The sequence below is a fragment of the Brachyistius frenatus genome, unplaced genomic scaffold (assembly GCF_029030835.1).
Source record: "Brachyistius frenatus isolate BFR_SWC_R1_liver_20210118 unplaced genomic scaffold, ASM2903083v1 Contig_270, whole genome shotgun sequence".
In the NCBI taxonomy this organism is placed as follows: domain Eukaryota; kingdom Metazoa; phylum Chordata; class Actinopteri; family Embiotocidae; genus Brachyistius; species Brachyistius frenatus.
In genome coordinates this window covers 13,730-33,766 of record NW_027210869.1, presented here as the reverse complement: position 1 = coordinate 33,766, position 20,037 = coordinate 13,730, and the positions used below count along the sequence as shown (strand labels likewise).

The 20,037-nt window shown below is 43.8% G+C and overlaps 1 protein-coding gene across 1 annotated transcript in view; it reads left to right on the top strand.

The window, feature by feature from the left end:
* syne1a (spectrin repeat containing, nuclear envelope 1a) overlaps positions 1-20,037 on the top strand; it is a 119,801-nt gene that overhangs the window by 93,192 nt on the left and 6,572 nt on the right. The window contains 34 exon segments of the mRNA XM_069721665.1: positions 82-255; positions 382-513; positions 673-869; positions 980-1,112; positions 1,213-1,395; positions 1,565-1,714; positions 1,801-1,977; positions 2,078-2,233; positions 2,319-2,474; positions 2,563-2,733; positions 2,849-2,982; positions 3,111-3,315; positions 4,095-4,277; positions 4,405-4,551; positions 4,659-4,813; positions 5,436-5,583; positions 5,707-5,801; positions 5,914-6,148; positions 6,547-6,741; positions 8,149-8,274; positions 9,510-9,665; positions 10,137-10,295; positions 11,133-11,299; positions 14,001-14,163; positions 14,703-14,890; positions 15,209-15,359; positions 15,849-16,031; positions 16,138-16,275; positions 16,388-16,579; positions 16,876-17,194; positions 18,206-18,274; positions 18,661-18,794; positions 19,436-19,562; positions 19,702-19,913. Coding sequence (XP_069577766.1) covers positions 82-255; positions 382-513; positions 673-869; positions 980-1,112; positions 1,213-1,395; positions 1,565-1,714; positions 1,801-1,977; positions 2,078-2,233; positions 2,319-2,474; positions 2,563-2,733; positions 2,849-2,982; positions 3,111-3,315; positions 4,095-4,277; positions 4,405-4,551; positions 4,659-4,813; positions 5,436-5,583; positions 5,707-5,801; positions 5,914-6,148; positions 6,547-6,741; positions 8,149-8,274; positions 9,510-9,665; positions 10,137-10,295; positions 11,133-11,299; positions 14,001-14,163; positions 14,703-14,890; positions 15,209-15,359; positions 15,849-16,031; positions 16,138-16,275; positions 16,388-16,579; positions 16,876-17,194; positions 18,206-18,274; positions 18,661-18,794; positions 19,436-19,562; positions 19,702-19,913 — 5,610 coding nt within the window.

Below are 20,037 nucleotides of genomic sequence, written 5' to 3'. Positions count from 1 at the left end.
TACGGGGTTTCCATTTTTTTTTTTTTTTTTTTTTTTTTTCTGACATTGTCTTACTTACAAAGTTGTTCTCCTCAAATACAGGAATTTTTCCAGGGTCTGGAAGGCCATATGATCCTCACCCAGACATTTTATTGTAAAGTGTCGGGTCTGGTGGGACAGAGGGAAAGCCAAGCCCTGGAGGAAACCATGGCTTCAGCCCACAATGTGCTCAAACAGGCCCACAGGAGGGGAGTTGAGCTGGAGGGCATTCTGGAGGTGAGAATAATATCAAATTATAGAGAACATTTGTTGCACAATTTCATAATTTCACAGTTTCATCCCAAAGTGCAGTAAAAATAAATAAAATAAACAACACTGCGCTTTCTTCTCCGTGTCTGACAGTCGTGGAGCCGACTCGTGGAGAACTATCAGGCTGTGTGTAGACAGCTTGAGGCTGTTGAGTGTAGCATCCCCACTGTGGGTCTGGTGGAGGAGACAGAAGAGAGACTTATTGAGAGGATCAGTCTCTACCAGGTAAGCTTCTTTATGCTACTGGGTACACGTAGATGCAAAAATAAATGCAGTATCAGAAGGCCATCTTATCTTCCTTGAAAGCTATAGTCAAGCTTGTGTCTTAGAGAATTGAATTTGTAATTTATCCATTTTTCATCTGTCCCCTGCTCTTATTCGTAGCGTCTGAAGGCCAGCCTGACAGAGCATCAGCCTCAGCTTTACCAGGTTCTGGAGGAGGGCAAGAAGCTCTTTCTGTCCGTTGGCTGCTCAGATTTGGAGAACCAGCTGACTCAGCTGGGAGAACACTGGCTCTCCTCCACCACCAAGGTCAGCAAAGAGCTGCACCGCCTCGACTCGACACTCAAACACTGGAGCAGGTCTGTGATTGCGCAGCTCTTTCAGTCAGTATGTTGTAATCCTTGCTGTAAAGCAAAGAAGCTAAAATAATAAATATGTTCATATTTACCTGTGTGTTTGTAAACTCCAGGTACCAGAGTGAGTCTGCAGAGTTGAGCCACTGGTTGCAGTCGGCCCTGGACAGACTGGAGTTCTGGACAACCCAGTCAGTGACAGTACCTCAGGAGCTGGAGACCGTCAGAGACCACCTCTATGCGTTCCTGGTCAGTTAGGTTATCACGTCATCGCCAAACATGTAGTGTAAAGTTAAATGAATGTCTGTTTAAAATTCAACTTCTGTTGCTGTTTGTTTTTTTCTCACAGGAGTTTTCCAAAGAGGTGGACGCTAAGTCGTCTTTGCGTTCGTCTGTGCTGAGCACAGGCAACCAGCTTCTGCGGTTAAAAAGAGTGGACACGGCTAGTCTGAGGACAGCGCTGGGCCAAATCGACACCAAGTGGGCTGAACTGCTGACTCGTATCCCTGTCGTCCAAGAGAAGCTTCACCAGGTCTGAAAACAGCAACTGTAACGTTTTTAAAACTGTTGTTTTCTTTTCTTTCGGAATGGATCTTGTAAAGAAGTCAACATTTGTCTTAATTTTATTTTCCAGTGGTAGTTAGTTTTAGCATTAGGCTGTATTTTGGCACTGTTGTAACACCTCTACTCTGGTCCATCAGTTGCAGATGGAGAAGCTGGCATCCCGACATGCCATCACAGAGCTGATGAGCTGGATCTCTCTCATGGAGAACATCATAGAGGAAGATCGGGACAAGATCATGGGAGCTGTGGGCTCAGAGATGGTGCAGAACTTCTTACAGAAGTATAAGGTACAACATCCTTGAATACCACCCATCGTTTCACGGATTCTGTCACCTTCATCACAGTCTCATGATGTCTCCTCTTTGTTTCTCAGGGTTTCCGCATCGATCTGACCTGTAAGCAGCTGACTGTGGACTTTGTGAACCAATCAGTGCTGCAGATCAGCAGTCAGGATGTGGAGGGGAAACGAAGTGACAAAACAGACTTTGCTGAGAAGCTGGGAGCTATGAACAGAAGATGGCAGATACTACAGGGGCTCATCACTGAAAAGGTAAGCGTTAAAAAAAAGTGTAGTTAAAAATTAATCTGTTCTGTTTTTAGTTTGTCATTTCTGAGTTGTTAAATTGTTCTGAAATGTGTTTGTGTTTTAGATTCAGCTTTTGGAAGGACTTGTGGAAGGTTGGTTAGAGCATGAAAATGGAGTCCAGGCCTTGAAAACCTGGCTCACACAACAGGAGGAGAAACTGAAGAAGAGACACAGGATAGAGGACGTAGCATCGGTGCAGAATGCACTTAAAGATTGTCAGGTAGAGACACCGCATGCCCATAAATACCTCAGAGGGCTTTTTTAGAGGTTCTATAAAGTTTTTCTTCTATTTTTTTTCTCCACAGGAGTTGGAAGAATTAGTGAAGGAAAAAGAGAAGGATCTTGAGAAAGCAGAGGAAAGAGGAAATGCTCTCATCCAGGATAAGAAAGGAGCTGCCTGCTCGGTTGTCAAAGAGACCCTCAAAGGACTGAACCAGTCCTGGGCTCATTTGGACCACATGGTGAGCTTCTCGTATCTCTCACGCCACCTTTGGCTGCTTCCTGATTTTTCCCACTCTTACATATTTTGTCTCCCATCGATCCTTTCAGATAAGTCAGCTGAAGGTGAGCCTGCGGTCGGTGCTGGAGCAGTGGACGTTGTACCGGCGAGCTTCAGAGGAGATTGATGGCTACTTGATGGAGGGGAGGTATTCTGTGTCCAGGCTGCACCTCCTTAATGGATCTCTAGAGGCAGTACAGCAGCAGGTGGAGAGTCTGGAGGTGAGGAGTGCAGAAAATAAATTGCCCTCTTTGTCCTGGAAAATTGGCATATCCCTGAAAAAATGTTGTAAAAGTTGAGAAAAATGAACTTTTTGTTGGTGTCTGTGTTGATCAGAATTTGCAGGAGGAGATGGATAAACAGGAGAGCAGTCTCAGGAAGTTTGGCTCCATAACTCACCAGCTACTGACCGAGTGTCATCCCTCTGTGTCTGAAACACTCAACAGAGCGCTCCAGGACGTCAACATCAGGTGATGATAACGAAAACACGGCTCTGAGTGACTTTAAATTTAGATTGCACTCTAAATCTTAATCTTAAAGCTAAACTATATGCTGAGTTGATCTCATTATGGAACCTGTTTCTCATTCTCTGTTGCAGGTGGAATCATCTACTCGAGCAGATCTCAGAGCAGCTGCGGAGCAGTAAGGCCTTGCTGGGACTGTGGCAGCTCTATTGGTCACTGTACGGCCAGTGTGTCACAGCAGTTCAGAAGCAGGAAGAACGTGCTGATCGCCTGCTGAGGAGCGCCACTGACAGGGACATCACAGAGGAGGAGAGCAGCGCCTGGATAAAGGACTGCAATGTGAGTATAGATAGGACAATGAAGCACTGTAGCAGAGCATATTTGAGCTTTTTTTTTTTTTTAATGCTTTAAACATTTATATCTGTAGGTGTTATCTTCCAGGGTCCAAATCTAATGTTAGATTATTCCTTTATTCTCTTTTTTGTGTCGCTTACAACATATCAGGAGATTGTTCCTGCTCAGCTAAACTCCTGAACTGCTCGTCAGCTCCCTGTGAGGTTTCACAAAGCCGCCGTCCCCTCTGCAGAATACCAAATTGCACCCTGTCCTTTTGTCTCCCTGAATGCAGATTCACAGCACAATGTAACAAAGCCCTCTGAGAGGGAGACGGCAAAGGGAAAGACAGGCCCCTGATTTACACTGCAGGGGTTCCCCGGTGTCACGCTGAGCTTGTAGGCCCATACTGGGCGATCTCTAGAGACACACAATCTTAATACTTTAAACAGACTGTTATTTTGACTGAGGAGCACTGATTCAAACCGTTGCCAGACAAAGTAGAATAATTTATTGGTGTTAGCATTGACTGCTTGAGAAGCCTAGAACACAGGATGCTTGTTTTACTCATGCAAAAATTTGAATTTGTATTACTTCCTTAAAAAAGATCAAATGGTACTCACTGGGCTGGGAAAAAATATGCCACACAAACAAATGGAACCCTTTTAAAACCCACCAGATGAAACAACAAACACTCTGACATGAGGAGGTTTTCCTTACAAACTCTTATCCAACTTATAGACAGTGATTGTCTAAGCTGTTTCTCTCTGCTGATGTTTCTGCAGGAGTGCCTCAGTGACCAAGACTCAGTGCAGCAGTCCCTCCAGCACCTGCAAACATTAGGGGAACAGCTGAGGAGCCAAGTCGACGCCTCCTCCTTGGCATCACTCCAGTCCGACCACCTGTCACTCACACATCGCTTAGCAACACTGGAGCACGCCCTTCAGAGGCAGCAAGAAGTATTGCAGGTAGGGTCTCAGAGTTGCAAAGAAGGTTTTTTCCGACTGTGCATACACCCCAATATATGAAAAAATGGATGTGATCGGTAGACCATCACTTCTGTATTCACACTGTGTCTGTCTAACTGTTTTCTAGTCTGGATCTCAGTCCTTTGAAGGTTTCAGAGAGCAGCTTGACTCACTGATCTGTACGGCTGAGGAGGCCGAGGAGGCGCTGAAGGAGTCTGACCCAGTTGGTTCACCAGATGTCACTGTGGTCCAGTCCTGTTTAGAGAAACTCAGGGTATTTTTTTTATTCTCTTTGTGAAGACAACTGGTTCTCTTTTATGTAAACTGATTATGTTCAAGTTTGTTCCTTCGTCCGCCCCGCTGAAAATCACGTTTTTCCAGGTTCACCTGTTGAAGCTGAGCAGTCTGTCTCCCGACCTGGAACGTGTCAACGAGTTGGTGTACAGACTTCCAGTCAGTGACAGAGATGTTAAACGGCTGCAGAGTCTCAACAGAGCCTGGGCCACTCACTCTGCTCACCTCACCGAGAGGTTCAGGTACCTAAAACCTTCATCTTTTGTAGCACTGTAAAATCTGGGCGGTCAGTGACCACCATACCTCGAGTCAAACACCCACCAAAAAACACGATTTTTTTTTTATATATTGCATTCATTGTTTGGTCTTGAAACTTGAAACATGAAACATCTTCAGTGTAACAAAAGCAGGTGATCTGTCTTTTAACAAACTCAGGAGCTCATGAAATTATGGAAGCAAAGTCATATTTTTATATTTTATAACTTTTAAGAAAGTGTTTTATATATCCTTATATTTGTTTGGATATTATTTAAGAGTTAAACATTCATAATAAACCACAATTTAGCAATCAAGCTGATATTTTCTCTTTTGTGGAAAAATTGGCATGGACCTCAATAATCAAGAAAAAGACAAAAAGAAGCTACTCTAACATTAAGACGTTAAGAACATTGATGGAAATACCTCAAAATGTGTCCTTCTCTTCGATGAGATAACAACATGGCAACTCATTTAATATACTCTTTTCAGTATACTAACTTATAACTAATATGTAAAGATAATAGTGGCATCATGTGGAGTTGCAACTATACAGTCATGTATTAAGCTGCTGTGTATGTTTCTAATGTTGTCTCTCTCTGTTTCCAGTAAACTGCAGTCGGTGTTGCTCCAGCAGCAGAGTTTCCTGCAGAAGTGTGAGGCCTGGATGGATTTCCTGTCTCAGACTGAACAGAAGCTTGCTGCTGAGATCTCAGGCAACTACCAGAGTCTGCTGGAGCAACAGAGAGACCATGAGGTGAGTCTATTCGCATGCTTGTTAGTGTTTGTGTGTGGGTATATGTATGATCTTAATGCAAGCTGTGTACTAATCATTGCCCTTGATTGTTCACAGTGTTTTATTTTTAATGTGTACTTGCAGTTGTTCCAGGCAGAGATGTTCAGCAGACAGCAGATTCTTTATTCCATCATCAGTGACGGGCATCATATGTTGGATCAGGGACAAGTGGACGACAGGTAAACAAACACACACACAGGCCTTTATTATACTTTGGCCTATCTTTATGTATAAAAATATATCCAGTTGTGAGCAGCTAACACACTCTTCTCACTCTTGTCGCACCAACAGCGATGACTTCAGTGTGAAGCTGGCCTTGCTGAGCAACCAGTGGCAGGGAGTGGTGAGGCGGGCGCAGCAGAGAAGAGGCATCATTGACAGTCTGGTCCGCCAGTGGCAGAACTACCGGCAGATGGCAGAGAAGCTGCTGCGGTGGCTTCAAGAAGTGACACGTGATCCAGATGTGCATCAGCCAGGAGAAGCAGTAGCACTGCAGCAGGCCAGACACCTGTTAGATCAGATACAGGTAAGCTACTGCAAAATAAAAGACTTATTAATGCCTCGGTAGCTCATTAAGATGTCATACTTATTTCTGAAATTATTTATGCTTTATTATCTTAGCCAGTCACCACTCGAATTGAAATGAATTCCAGGTAGATGGCAGGTGGATTAGGTTGGGAATTTTCTCCTCTGAAGTAATTATTTTCTTTTTCAGCTTGTTTGAAGAGTGAAGATAACTTTTTAAATCTACTGTGTGAACTCTTGACAAACATCCTGTATATCCTATTTTAAACTACTCACTCACAGCTTCAAAGCTCAAAATCCAAACCCTGTCCTTATGAACTCTCACCCTTTGTCCAACCTTAGAGTCCCTTAGTTAACCTGCACCCCTTCTGCCCTCTGTCTCTGTCTCTGCTCCTCCAGCTGAGGGAACGAGTGCTTCAGAGGCAGCAGGGAGGCTACATCCTGACCGTGGAGGCCGGCAGGAGCCTGCTGCTGTCAGCCGACGCCAGGGCCGAGTCCACCCTGCAGACGGAGCTGATGGAGATTCAGGACAGGTGGAGGCACGCCCACCACCGCCTGGACCAGCAGAGGAAGGAGCTGCATGGCCTGCTCAAGGTCAGACTTCAGCTAGAATAACAACAAAGCTTTATTCTCCTTTGGTGTTTTATTTCTTTTGCTCTCCTGATGTTATCGTTGTCACTTGACAACATAACGTACAGTTTGCATTGTCTTTATTTCACCCTAATTATTTCTATTCAGTGTTCTACACTAAAGTTCCAATGCTGATTGGCATTATTGTTTTGACATCGACTAATACCAGTGTAATTACTTTGGTAATTTTTGTGGCTGAACAAATAGTGCTGCATTATTAGACGTCCTTGTGCAGGGCTGTGATGTGCGCAGTCAGTGTTGCAGGCGAAGCTGTGTCTCTTACACACTGCAGTAAAAAGGTTCTCTGAAGGGTGCTGAAGGGCATCGGCCCATCTGAGGCTTTAATGAGCCTGCCTGCTCGGACATGTAGGGCAGTGAAGCCAGGTTATGACATTAATTATGCAACACTGCACCTAAAGTCCTGAAAAAAAAAAAAGAAAGAGAAGTACAGGGATGGAGCTCACTTCTGTCCTCAAATAAATAGCTAAGCATCTCTGCTCACACACTCAGGCTCAAGCTTTACGAAATGGCACAAATGCACAAAGATTAAAAAAAAAAGTGCCAGCCATGGGCACACATCCACATAAACACACACACACATCCACATAAACACACACACACACACACACACACACACACACACACACACACACACACACACACACACACACACACACACACACACACACACACACACACACACAACACACAGACTGCAGTGAGCTGTAATAATTTGAACCCTGCAAGGTGGATTTTGCAGCCTGTGATGGTGCCCTGTTTTTAATAGGACTTAATAACAATTTAAAAGATCCATCACGGGTTCGTTTTTTTTTTTTTTATTGAAGGTCTTTGTCTTGATCATCATCCTCCTACGATCTTAATTGATGTCTACCTTCTTTCGCTGGCACTTTAATACTGTAGCTTCATATGACTCTTGTTTCAGGTATGCTACTTTGCTGCATTTCTTACCAAATATCACCATGTTTTATCCTGAACTGAACTCTAAATATAGCTGTAGTTCAGGCTTTTTGGAGAAGAACTGCCCTCTTTTGTTAAGGAGCTCTGTTAATTCTCTCCTTTGGCTGCTGAATTTGTGCTGTATCACTCTGTCTCGTGGTGCTGCTTGAGAGGTTCAGAGCTAAGTGGGCCATCTATGGCATAATACGTTATGCGGGCAGCCTTGTGTTTGTGCTTGTATATGTACAGTAGGTGCGTCAGTGTATGATTGTGTATTCTGCAGTTTACTCTTACTGACACCACTGCTACAGCTGGAGGAAAAAATATTTGCATTTCTATATATACAAGAAGGACTGCAGTCTGTGTGTGTGTGTGTGTTGTTTGCTCTAAATCCTATTGTGTGTGTTCATGTAGAACTGGGAGCGATGTGAGAAGGGCATAGCTGTGTCGCTGGAGAAGCTGAGGGCCTTCAAGAGAAAGCTGTCTGTGCTGCTGCCTGACCACCATGAGGAGCTACACTCTGAGCAAATCAGATGCAAGGTGAGGAGAATATAATACACACACACACACACACACACACACACACACACACACACACACACACACACACACACACACACACACACACACACACACACACACACACACACACACACACACACACACACACACACTGTCTTTCTTTCTGTCTCCTTTTACACATTCACACATACACACACTGAGACTTGTCCTCTCAATAACTCTTTAATCTGGCTGCGAGGACAAACAGATAAACAGACGGATCAGATGCAACAAAAACAAACAGACTTATCTATCTAGCTGCTGTCTCATTGTGTGACCTTTTGGTTCAGTAGTCGGGCAAGATTTATTTTCCTGTGGAGACGTAACGTTTTAGAAATTTTGTTTGGTCGTTTTTTTTTTTTTATGTTTTAAATTAATCTTTGTAAAAATATCCTGTAAATAATTGTTAATGTAACTCAGGCTAAAGGAAGCCTTAATGATACCTTGTTTTATTTTATTTTTTGCTGGAACAGAAATCATCTAAATTTCTGCATGAAATTTCACGTTATGATCCCTCTCAGCTCTCGTTAACCACTGGACAGTGTATGCGGTCATGTTTCATGCATGACATGTCCTCAGCCACTTGGGGGGAGGGGGGTGCGAGTAGCAGCACATAGCATCAGCTGAGGAGAGAGAGGGGGTGGGGAGAGAGAGATATTATGTGCTGCATGAGAGAGTGAGAGCATCCCTGTTGGCCGTGGGGGTGTATGTGCGTGCTTCTTTTGTGTGTGTTGCATAATGGAGACGTTCTCCGGGTCCACAAATGATTACAGCACAGCAGAACCGTCACAGTGACGGAGGAGGAGGAGGAGGTGCAAGGTTTGGACATCTCTGTTACCTTATCCTGCCTTTAACCTTGAATTTAGCTGTTTTACCATCATTGAACGAGATATGTTGCCGTTACCTTTATGCTGTCTCAGCAAATTTTATTCTTATATGTAACAGACGTTTTTCTTTTTTTGCAACATGCTTTGCTCTAATGTTCGTCGTCAATGTGCCGTTTTGCTTTTTCACACTATTTCTGAGGGTGCAGCAGCTGCAGCTCAGCTTCCGTACACCTGCTCTGTGGTTTTCCTGTTCTCTCTGACTCTGGCTGTTAGTTATGAGAGAATAAATCCCTCCTGACAGGCTACAGTAGTTTCTGTCTTTGAATTTAAGGCCGGGGATCATTCGTCTCTTTTCGTACATCATTTCTCATCATGTCACGGATGCAGGAGCTGGAGAGCAGTGTGGAGGGCTGGACCGATGACCTTACTTCCTTGTTCCTGCTGAGGGACTCCTTGGAGGGTGTGGTCAGTGCAGATGACATCACAGTCCTACAGGAACGCCTCCATCTACTACAGCGCCAGTGGGAGGAGGTCTGCCACCAGGTAGAGACAAACAATATACATGCCTGAGATTTTAATTCCTCCAGTAAATACTCAAAGGCCTTCCTTCCTCTGTGTAATATTAGTTTTATTTATGATTTTATCTTCACCTTCTCTTGCATTTAATTTAGCTGTTTTCTGCCCTTTACATACCCGGTTTAGCTGAGAGTGAGAGATCAGCTGTGGCTAACTTTCCATACTCATGGTTAACTCTTCAGGCGTCACAGGCCCAGCAGTGTTGTTGAGAGATTTCTGTTACTGTTATGAGCTGTTTGACTAACATTAAGAGAGGATTTGAAGAATTAAAAGGGCATTGTGGCTACTGCTTGTTATTGTTGTTATTTTGTCTTTGGTTTATCTTCCACCAGTTAAATTCTTTCTCTCAATCTTTTCACTATCCTCCTCTTTGTATATCCGCTTCCACCACTTTCCTCTCATATTCTCCCCTCTCGTCTCTTTCTCTTGTCCCCTCAGCTTTCCCTGCGCAGGCAGCAGGTGAGCGAGAAGTTGAATGAGTGGGCCGTGTTCAATGAGAAGAACAAGGAGCTGTGCGAGTGGCTCACACACATGGAGAGCAAAGTCTCTCAGAATGGGGACATCAGGATTGAAGAGATGATCGAGAAGCTGCGCAAGGTAATTTTTTACCACAAATATACCTGAAGTGCACATATTATGTCCAAACTAATGAACACCGAGGCTCCAGGCATAAACAAATGCGAAGTACACGCGCATAAAATAGTTGTGTCTAGATTATTATAGCATAAAAAGTATTTTAGATATTTTGACATAAGAATTGACAGTGGTTACAATCTTTACACATTTCATTTTCCCACTATAAAAAGCCAGGTTAAAAACACTCTTTTCATTAAATAGTATGATTTGGAATGGATGTATATGATGAATGTGAAAATGATCTGTGCAGTAGGTGGATTTGCGCTGGAAATGTTCAACCTTGACTTACAAACGCACCACTAAACTACACTATTGATGCGCAAATACATGGACAAACACGACAGTAACAGTTGCCTGGTTGGCATTGGGAACTATTTTGAAAAATTGGCAGCTAATTCTTGACATTTTTCTTAAATTGTTTTACATAAAATATATAGGAAACAAACAGCAAAAAGTACACCGCAAAAAAACATTTTATTTAATTTTTGGGATATTTAAATACTGCTGGCGCAGTTGGAACTGTAACCAACAACGTTTACTCGCATGGGCAGTTTTAGAGATGATGGCCAAGCAAATAAAGTTGTTTGACTGTTTGGTGAAAGTTTTAAGTAACTTGTCAACATTACACATGAATGTGTTTCCTGATTTATTCATCGAATCTGAATTTCTATATCTAATATAAGGTAACTAAAAATGGCAACCTGAAAGTCTGGTAACCACCTTTTTAAAGCTTGGTGTTGAACCCTGACATCACACTGACACCTCCCTGTGTTCACCTGCTCGGCGTTTCTCCACCAGGAATACCAGGAGGAGATCAGTGTGGCTCAGGAGAACAAGCAGCAGCTGCACGTTATGGGCGAGCGCCTGGCCAGGGCCAGCCAAGACAGCAAGGCGGCCGAGATCCAGCACAAACTCAACAAAGTCAGCGAGCGCTGGCAACACCTGCTGGACCTCATCGCGGCCAGGTGGGTGTACACGGCTCTGGAGAGGTCTGTTTGATGGCAGAGTTTGTGAGGTCTCTCTGAAGGTGGATGAAACTTTGAGACGAGCTGCAAACACGACACACATCAAACGGGGGGAAAAAATGGTTCGCAAATGTGTGCCAAGTTGTTTTTAAAAACCCATGAAGCTGCACATTGGGATGTCCTTATTTTGTATGTTCTCGATGTGAAAAGAAAGCTGTTAGTCTGTTATGCGCTCCTCTCCACAACCCACTTTGTGTCCTTCCTAGTGATGACAGGTTAGTTAAGGCATGTCTTGGCCTAAATCCACAACCGTGGGGAATTCCTTTTCCCACAATGCTGCTGAAGCATTTCCTGAGTTCCTTGTTGGTGTCAGTGGGGTGTTACTCTGCTTGGTTTGCAGCTACACTGAGAGATCACATCCCTCCTCGACCTTGACTTTTTTTGTGTCCTTATACCTTTTCACGACTATCGATGCTTCTGCCAACCAGAATTGTGGAAATTGATGATTTAATACGGAAAAGATAGGAAAGATAAACTCCTTTGTTGTTGTGAATTGAAAGTGACCTGACCCAAACTTTGACTCTGACTGCCCCTCCCGCTCGCCTCGGCTGTCTTCCGGCTGTTGCCCTCTGGGACTCTACTGGAGGAGGGAAAAAGGGGAGGACTGTTTCTGACCTCAAACAGACAGCTGCACTCCCTTTGTCCCGTATATCCTCCCTTTACTAAAAAACAATAAGGAGTCAGTTTGTTGCTGTCACACAGTGACCAGAACACCTCGTAATTTATAGATCTCTGCAGCGTTTTTGTCTTATAAACAAATCCATCAATGGTCTGTGGAATTTTAATTTTTTTTGTCGAAACAAGGATTTACTACTATTCTTCTGCAAGCACCCTTTTGGGGGAATTTGGTGTCTGATGTACCAACACAGTCCAGCTCTGCAGCACATGCCTCTGACTGTAAGTCTCCTTTTAGAAACAGCAGCACTTGTCACTCTCAGGCACACACACACACACACACACACACACACACACACACACACACACACACACACACACACACACACACACACACACACACACACACACACACACACACACACACACACTAACACACACACATGAACACATGCCTGTTTGGGGTTCTCTTTTTTTAACCTTGGAGAGCAACTGTTGAGAAGTCACAGCTGTGCCTCCCCTCCACTACCTACCGGCCCTCCCCCTCCATGCAGACACAGTTTGGAGAAAGTCCCATGTGGACCTCACAGACGAAAGAGGGGAGTGTTTGGATCAACGCACTAATACTTCCTGACGTCCACGGTGTCTTTGGGAACTCTTCACACCCATGGTTTTGGATTTAGGGACAGATGATATGGCAGGATGCCCGAGCGAGGAGGATCTGCCCGTCTGCGACTGCGATGTCAACAGGCAGGAGGATCTTAAGAATTTATGTTGCTTTTTTTTTTTTTTTAAGTTTGATGATGAGCACTGATCTGGTTTAACTGGTGTTTAAAAATGATTTCCTTAGTGTTGTTCTAACCAGTTTTCCCAGCCGTGGGAGGAGATCGACAACACGAGACTGTGAAGACAATAGCAGTAGTGTTGATAGCATCATTATCTGACTCGCATCACATCTGACCTGACCTGATGCCGTGAGGCTGTGCAGCCTTGTACAAGTGAAGCCAAATGTTTGCTAATTGATTTAAATTATTTTCCGGGTGTATTTCTCCGAGGACTTGTGCTTGCAGTCAATCATGTGTGAGGCTGTACAATATATTTCCCTATAGTGTAAACAGTCAAGCTGCTGTGTCCTGCAGTATGTTGCACTGTGGGATGCTCAACAGCAGACTTGAAGAGTAGTGTGATGCGGTGTGCAGCTGATACTTTGCAGCACCTGATGCACAGCACGTTACAGCTGCAGGTGATAAACATCTTTCCCTGGACCAAGTCCTTTAATAATAACGTGTACGTGAGGCGGGGGAGACCTGCTGAATGTGTCTATTTTTAGAAGATTATGGGCTTTATTTGGTTTTATGCAACAAAGAACGGCTGCTGCTTTAATTCTCAACATGTCTGCCTGGTGAGAGTTGCGTTGCTTTGCAGGGTGAGGCGCTGAATGTCACACTTGCTGAACAAACTGTTGTGAACGTTGGATGTTGGCTTGTATATTTATTTGAAAATGTCTTTGGCAACAGGGATCCAAAATGGTCCCCAGTTGTCAAGTAGAGTTCACATGAGGTTTCATCACTTCCCATCAAAAAGATGTGCTCAGATGTGAAATAAAACTCCTCATGCTCAGTTTACTCTTCTAGTCTGTTAGCTGAGCAGCACATCTATGAAGTCTTTGTTATTTTGTGCTCACAGTATGGAACCAAATATTGATTTTCCATTTTTTTCTTATTTCTTTACTTTATAACCAGACCCATGTTTACAATATATAGTTTCTATAGTGATTCCCGTTGGTTACATGTTGTTTATATTATTTACAAGTCTGTAAAAATTAAAAAAAACAATAAATAATTTGACATTTTCACGCGTTTCAACTAATGTTCATGCCTTCAGCACTGATATCAGCTGGGATATACTTGTATTTGTCGACAGTGTGTTTTATAGTATTGTGTTACACAGACTGAGTAAACTCTACTGTTTGCATCTGTCCCACGTTTTGACGCTGACTTCCTCTCTGACGTTGTTTCTGCAACAGGGTGAAGAAGTTGAGGGAGACCCTGGTGGCCGTGCAGCAGCTAGATAAAAACATGAGCAGCCTGCGCTCCTGGCTCGCTCACATCGAGACCGAGCTGTCCCGACCCATCGTGTACGACACCTGCGACGACCGGGAGATTCAGAGGAAACTCAACCAGCAGCAGGCAAGAGACCGCGCACACACACCGTGAGTTACACATGCAGACGGGTTTATTGGTGTGTTTACAGGCCTTATTGAATGCACATTCAGATGTCACAGATATGCAAATTGTGACTATTTTTAGTGAAGATTAAGCTACAGCCAGACCAAATGACTCAAACTGAGTTGGCGGAAAATGAGTGACACCGAAGCACATGAGGAAGTCAAAGCATGACTCATGTAAACATCTCTAGCTGTGTGTTTAAAGCCATGCCACTGTCGGTATCGATAGACTTCCCTCTGCCAAGATGCTGCTCTAAATCTGGACTGGACTCTGAGACCCCACTGACCTCTTTCCTCTCCAGAGCTGCAGAGTTAGCTTACAGATTTACTGTAGTTTAGCAGGGCGACTGTGTTCCTACTTTATACTACATGAAAAGAGGCTATTTTCTATCATTAAACATAAACAGTTTTAAGCAAAGCCATAAAGAAGGACTAGAAAAACGTCAAGCAACATTAAGAGAATGCTGATTATTCTGAAGTATTGTTCTGAATGTTTTCCAGGAGCTGCAGAGAGACATAGAGAAACACAGCACAGGGGTGGCGTCAGTGTTGAACCTGTGTGAGGTCCTGCTCCACGACTGCGATGCCTGCTCCACAGAGACAGAGTGTGACTCCATCCAGCAGACGACCAGAGGGCTGGACAGACGCTGGAGGAACATCTGTGCCACGTCCATGGAGAGGAGGCTCAAGTCAGTGCTTTTTGGATCAATTCTGCCTAATCGGCTGTCTTCACATTATTGTAGATTTTCTGAGATGATCTGGTGGTGAAATTCAAACGCACCATCGGCCAGCTTTGGAAACATACCTTCAGATGACCTTTGTTTGTGTGTTGTTTGACTGATATTTGGCCAAATGTGCCCTGAACTGCAAGTATCAACCAATAGGATGATCTGCTGAAGTTTAAAACGGCTGCTGCGTCTGATAATAATAACACAGTCATGTGTGCATATTTTAGAATACCTGGCGATGACATTGCTCCTCTCTAATCTTAACTTTTCTCCTTGCAGGATTGAGGAGACGTGGCGGTTGTGGCAGAAGTTTCTGGATGATTACTACAGGTTTGAGGATTGGCTGAAGACCTCAGAAAAAACAGCAGCTCTGCCTAACTCCTCTGGAGTTCTCTACACCATCGCTAAAGAGGAGCTCAAGAAGTTTGAGGTGGGTCTGTTCAACATTTATTAGTATGCATACAGTGTATATGTAGGTGAATGTGATGTTTTCACATGTGCATACTCAAACGTTTTTAAAAGATTCCTGCCAGACAAAATATAGAGAAAGTCTAGACACAGACAGTCCCTGCAGGCTGTGAGAGGCGTGTCATGTTGCAGAAACTCGTTCCCACTGGTTTGCTCAGCTGCTGCAGTCCATCACTTTGCATTCCTGCTGGCTGATTGTCTCACCAGGGCCTCTTCTTCGCCTTCTGCCTGCCTTGTGCCTGACTAGAAACAGAGTTTTAGGATTTTAGGTTTTGAAATGTAACGACCAATCATGCAGCTGCTGTAGGGTAGATTAGCATTTATACATTTTTGCTCCAGACTTCATTATCTATGTGAAAATGTTAATACTAGAATCCTTATATACGTACCGTGTGCTCTATATATCCTATCTGCAGTAATTATATGTGTTTATTTGTGTGTTTTGTCGCAGGCTTTCCAGCGTCAGGTGCAGGAATGCCTGACCCAGCTGGAACTCATCAACAAGCAGTACCGTCGCCTGGCCCGGGAGAACCGCACCGACTCCTCCTGCCGCCTCCGAGAAATGGTGCATGATGGGAACAGGCGATGGGACAACCTGCAGAAGAGGGTGGCGGCCATCCTGCGCAGACTCAAGGTAGCATTTACACCGAATTTTGTAAGAAACAAAACAAGCTAGTTATTTTGAAATTGTAAAAAGAAATCAAACATGGCTGTTTGTCTGTCTCCTTCTGTTCATGCAGCACTTCATCAGCCAGCGGGAGGAGTTTGAGACGGCACGAGACAGCATCCTGGTGTGGCTGACTGAGATGGACCTCCAGCTCACCAACATAGAGCACTTCTCTGAGTGTGACATCCAGGCTAAGATTAAACAGCTCAGGGTAAGACGGACTCTAATTGAATTCCGCTGTTATTTTATTGGCTACATAAGTTGAAAAATACATTTCTTAAAAACACAACAACACGTTAACGGTTAAATATGTGTTTGTGTAGGCGTTTCAGCAGGAGATCTACCTGAACACGGGGAAGCTCGACCTGGTGTTCAGACATGGCGAAGCTCTGATTGAAAAGAGCGAACCTCTGGACGCAGCCGTCATCGAGGAGGAGCTGGAGGAGCTGCAGAGATACTGTCAGGAGGTCTTCGGACGAGTGGACAGATACTACAAGAAACTCACAAGACTGCCCGTGAGTAAAGACACGCATACACCACACATACCAAGTGTTTATTGCATTTGTAAATGGCGCTCCTCCTCACTGCGAGGACCCGAAGGCACTCCATAAACACATTACAACAATTTCTGACAACCTCTGACATGGTAAAAACGTGTCAGACAGCTGGTTTGGGATAGGAGGCACTCAATCCCATGTTAGTATGTTAGCAGTGTGTGCAATACACATGCACATGTGCGTATTCTGCTTCTCCCTACTGGCTTGCTCTCCTCCCTTTCTGCATCCAACATTTTCCCGTCTGTCTCTCCAAGCTGGTGGATGACGAGCTCGATGGTTCGGACAGAGAACTGGACATGGAGGACGGAGGAGACCTCGGCGAGCTGCAGTGGGGCGACTCCTCGTTGCCGCGGGCGTCCAGCCGTCCGGCCTCGGGCACGACCACCGTCGTCCGGGCCGACCGCTCGGGCCGCGACACCCCGGCCAGCGTGGACTCCATCCCGTTAGAGTGGGACCACGACTACGACCTGAGCAGAGGTCTGGAGAGTCCCGGAGGACGAGGCCATGGGGAGAGGAGCCGGGGGCAAGAGGAAGGGGATGAGTATCTGAGGACGGCTGCCACGGTGCTGTCAGGTTGGTCCCACTTTACTTCATTCATGATGGATGACTGGTTTAAGGGATTTTTACCGACTTCTTTTGGATTCAACTAGAGGATGTTTTGTAAACACGTTGTTTCAGGTTCATCATTTTCTAATATACATATTCTAATATACAACAGTGTTTTTGTCTACAGGCAAGCACAGAATTCAACATATATGAAGGACTGTTGATGATTCCATCAATTAATGAGTGATAATTTCATATTTATTCTGGTTTATACCGAGTACTTTTTTTTTTAGGATAATTCCTATTTTCCCTGTAATAAGTACCAGATTACATCTCTCTTTCCAGTTAATTTCTTTGGACACTATTAGAGTGTTAACGGTGTTATGTATGAGATGAGATCACATTTTGTGAGTGTACAAATGCTGTCATTTGATTATTTGGCTCAATTTGTATTTGTTTATAATGTAATTGATGTGTTCTCAGATTTTGGTTGAACAGAATTGACCAGATGCTCAGACAGCTCTTAGTGCTGAGGAAATATTCAGTAGTTCTTATTTCCAAAGTGTGAAAGAAGACACAACACTCAATCTGCCTCTTGAAAAATATAAAAACACAGAAACAAATGTGTATTTCCTGTTTTGTAACGTGATTGTAAAACTTATTGCTGTGGAATTGTTTAAAGCAAACATTTATTGTGTCATTTATTTAAATGTCACTATTCAAATGAAGTTCTGTTATTTCTATAGAGCTGGTGCCAGTTAGTCTCAGTGTCTGACATTTTAAAACAGTAAATTAACACAGCACTGCTCTGCCTTGATGAGAAAAAGTATAAAATCCTCTCCAGAAAATTCCACACAAGTAACAGCAAAATAAAATGCAAACAAAATTCAAAGAGAGAACCGAATACGATCTCCGAGGTAAACATTCAGATCTGGCATCAGTGCCAACTCTTTGCCAAATCATTTTAGATTATCACAGATATCACATTTGATCATGCCTCCGTTATAAATAGTGTATGTTGTATCTCTGTCTTCTCAGATGTAGTTATCCCAGAGAGCCCAGAGGCCTATATAAAACTGACTGAGAACACATTGAAATCGTCCTCTGGTAGGAAACAGCCCGAGTTAGATGAGCATGCCATCATCTCCAACTAAATCACGCTTTTTTTAATAGACGTTCACTCACTATGAGGCATCATTCAGGCTGATGTCCCACCATCTCTGTGTAGCTGCATGCAAAGATGACACCACTGCATGCTGAGGCCTCGCTCACTTCGTAACCATCGCGTTTTCAGTCTTGTGTTTGATGTGTTTTTTTTTCCTCATTCCTGTCACATCTAATACTATTAATGTGTGAATACCTGATTTCTGTTTTTCTGTCTGCTGCTTCTAAGACGTAATGCATCATCATCAACAGCATGCTGACAAAAACTCTTGTCATCGAAACATTTGGCCCCTCTAGTTTTCTACAACGTCCGTGTGCTCTGTGTTCAGGTGAGCCGGGCCAGCTGGAAGCCAGTCTGAGACAACTGGATCAGGCTCTGGATGCAGGACGGTATCACCTGCAGCAGAGAGAGGCCACCGTCAACCGCTCCAGCCCCGACGTCGACTCCACATACATGGGCTACGTGAGTCTTCCTTGTGTTTTCTCTGCTGTCTGAAATCACCTCACGAGTGAGAATCACATCGTGCTTAATACATTTCTTAAGTATAACATGGTCATTTGGAATTACACATTTAATAAAATCTTTCCATTTAATTAATCAATGGTTACTTGTTGTGTTATTGTGGCTCACGGTACACATTTGTGTGTACCATTCGTCACAGTCTTAAAGTTTTGTCAAAGCATTTTAATTTACAAATGCAAAAATTATTAAAGAATCCAATTTGGTAACTTAAAGCAAACTAATTTGATAAGCATAGAGGATATCTATGATATCTTTTTATTTTATAATAATCAATTAAGAATGTAATTGTTTGGCTTATAATGATTATTAGATATAGATCTTCCATACTGCTGGGGGTTTGGGCCATTTAGGTTTCGAAAAGATCAGTTATTGATGTGCTTAAGCCTTAAGTAGAAACTGTATTCATAATTCAATGTTATCAAGCCTCATAAATTAATTTTTGCAACATGCGTAGAGGATTTTGTCTTAATCTGCACCTGCGTTTTCAATAATATCTGAAATGTTGATTCATGAACATAATTCTAGTCTTTATAATGAGAACTAAATACCAAAAATATATGTAACTGGTTTTATCCTCCCAGATGCGTCTGATGGGAGAGTGTCGGGGCAGTATAGATGCAGTGAAGAGAGCAGAGGGAGAGCTGACCGAAGACGAGGACGACATGCCGGGACTCACCAACCCCACCAGCACAGACATGCAGAGCGCAGGTCAGTTACACACACACACACACACACACACACACACACACACACACACACACACACACACACACACACACACACACACACACTATTGACTCTAAATACTGTGTGAGCTGTGTTACATGATCTCCTCTGTGGCCTCCAGGTGTGATCGAGCGCTGGGAGCTGATCCAGGCTCAGTCTCTGAGCGAGCAGAACAGACACGAACAGAACCTGCAGCAGTGGCAGCAGCTGATCTCAGATCTGCAGACCATGCGGGCCTGGTTGGGTCAGTCAGAGGCCGAACTCAGCCAGCTGCGAGGGCTCGACCTCAGCACCGACATACAGACCATCCAGCAGAGAATCAAGAAGCTCAAGGTTTGTATACTGTGTGTCTGAAAACCATTAAAAAAAAATATATATATATATATATATATAAAAAAAGGATTTTCTACTGAAATGTAATTGAAGGTTTTTGGTGACATCTAAATCTAATTGTTGG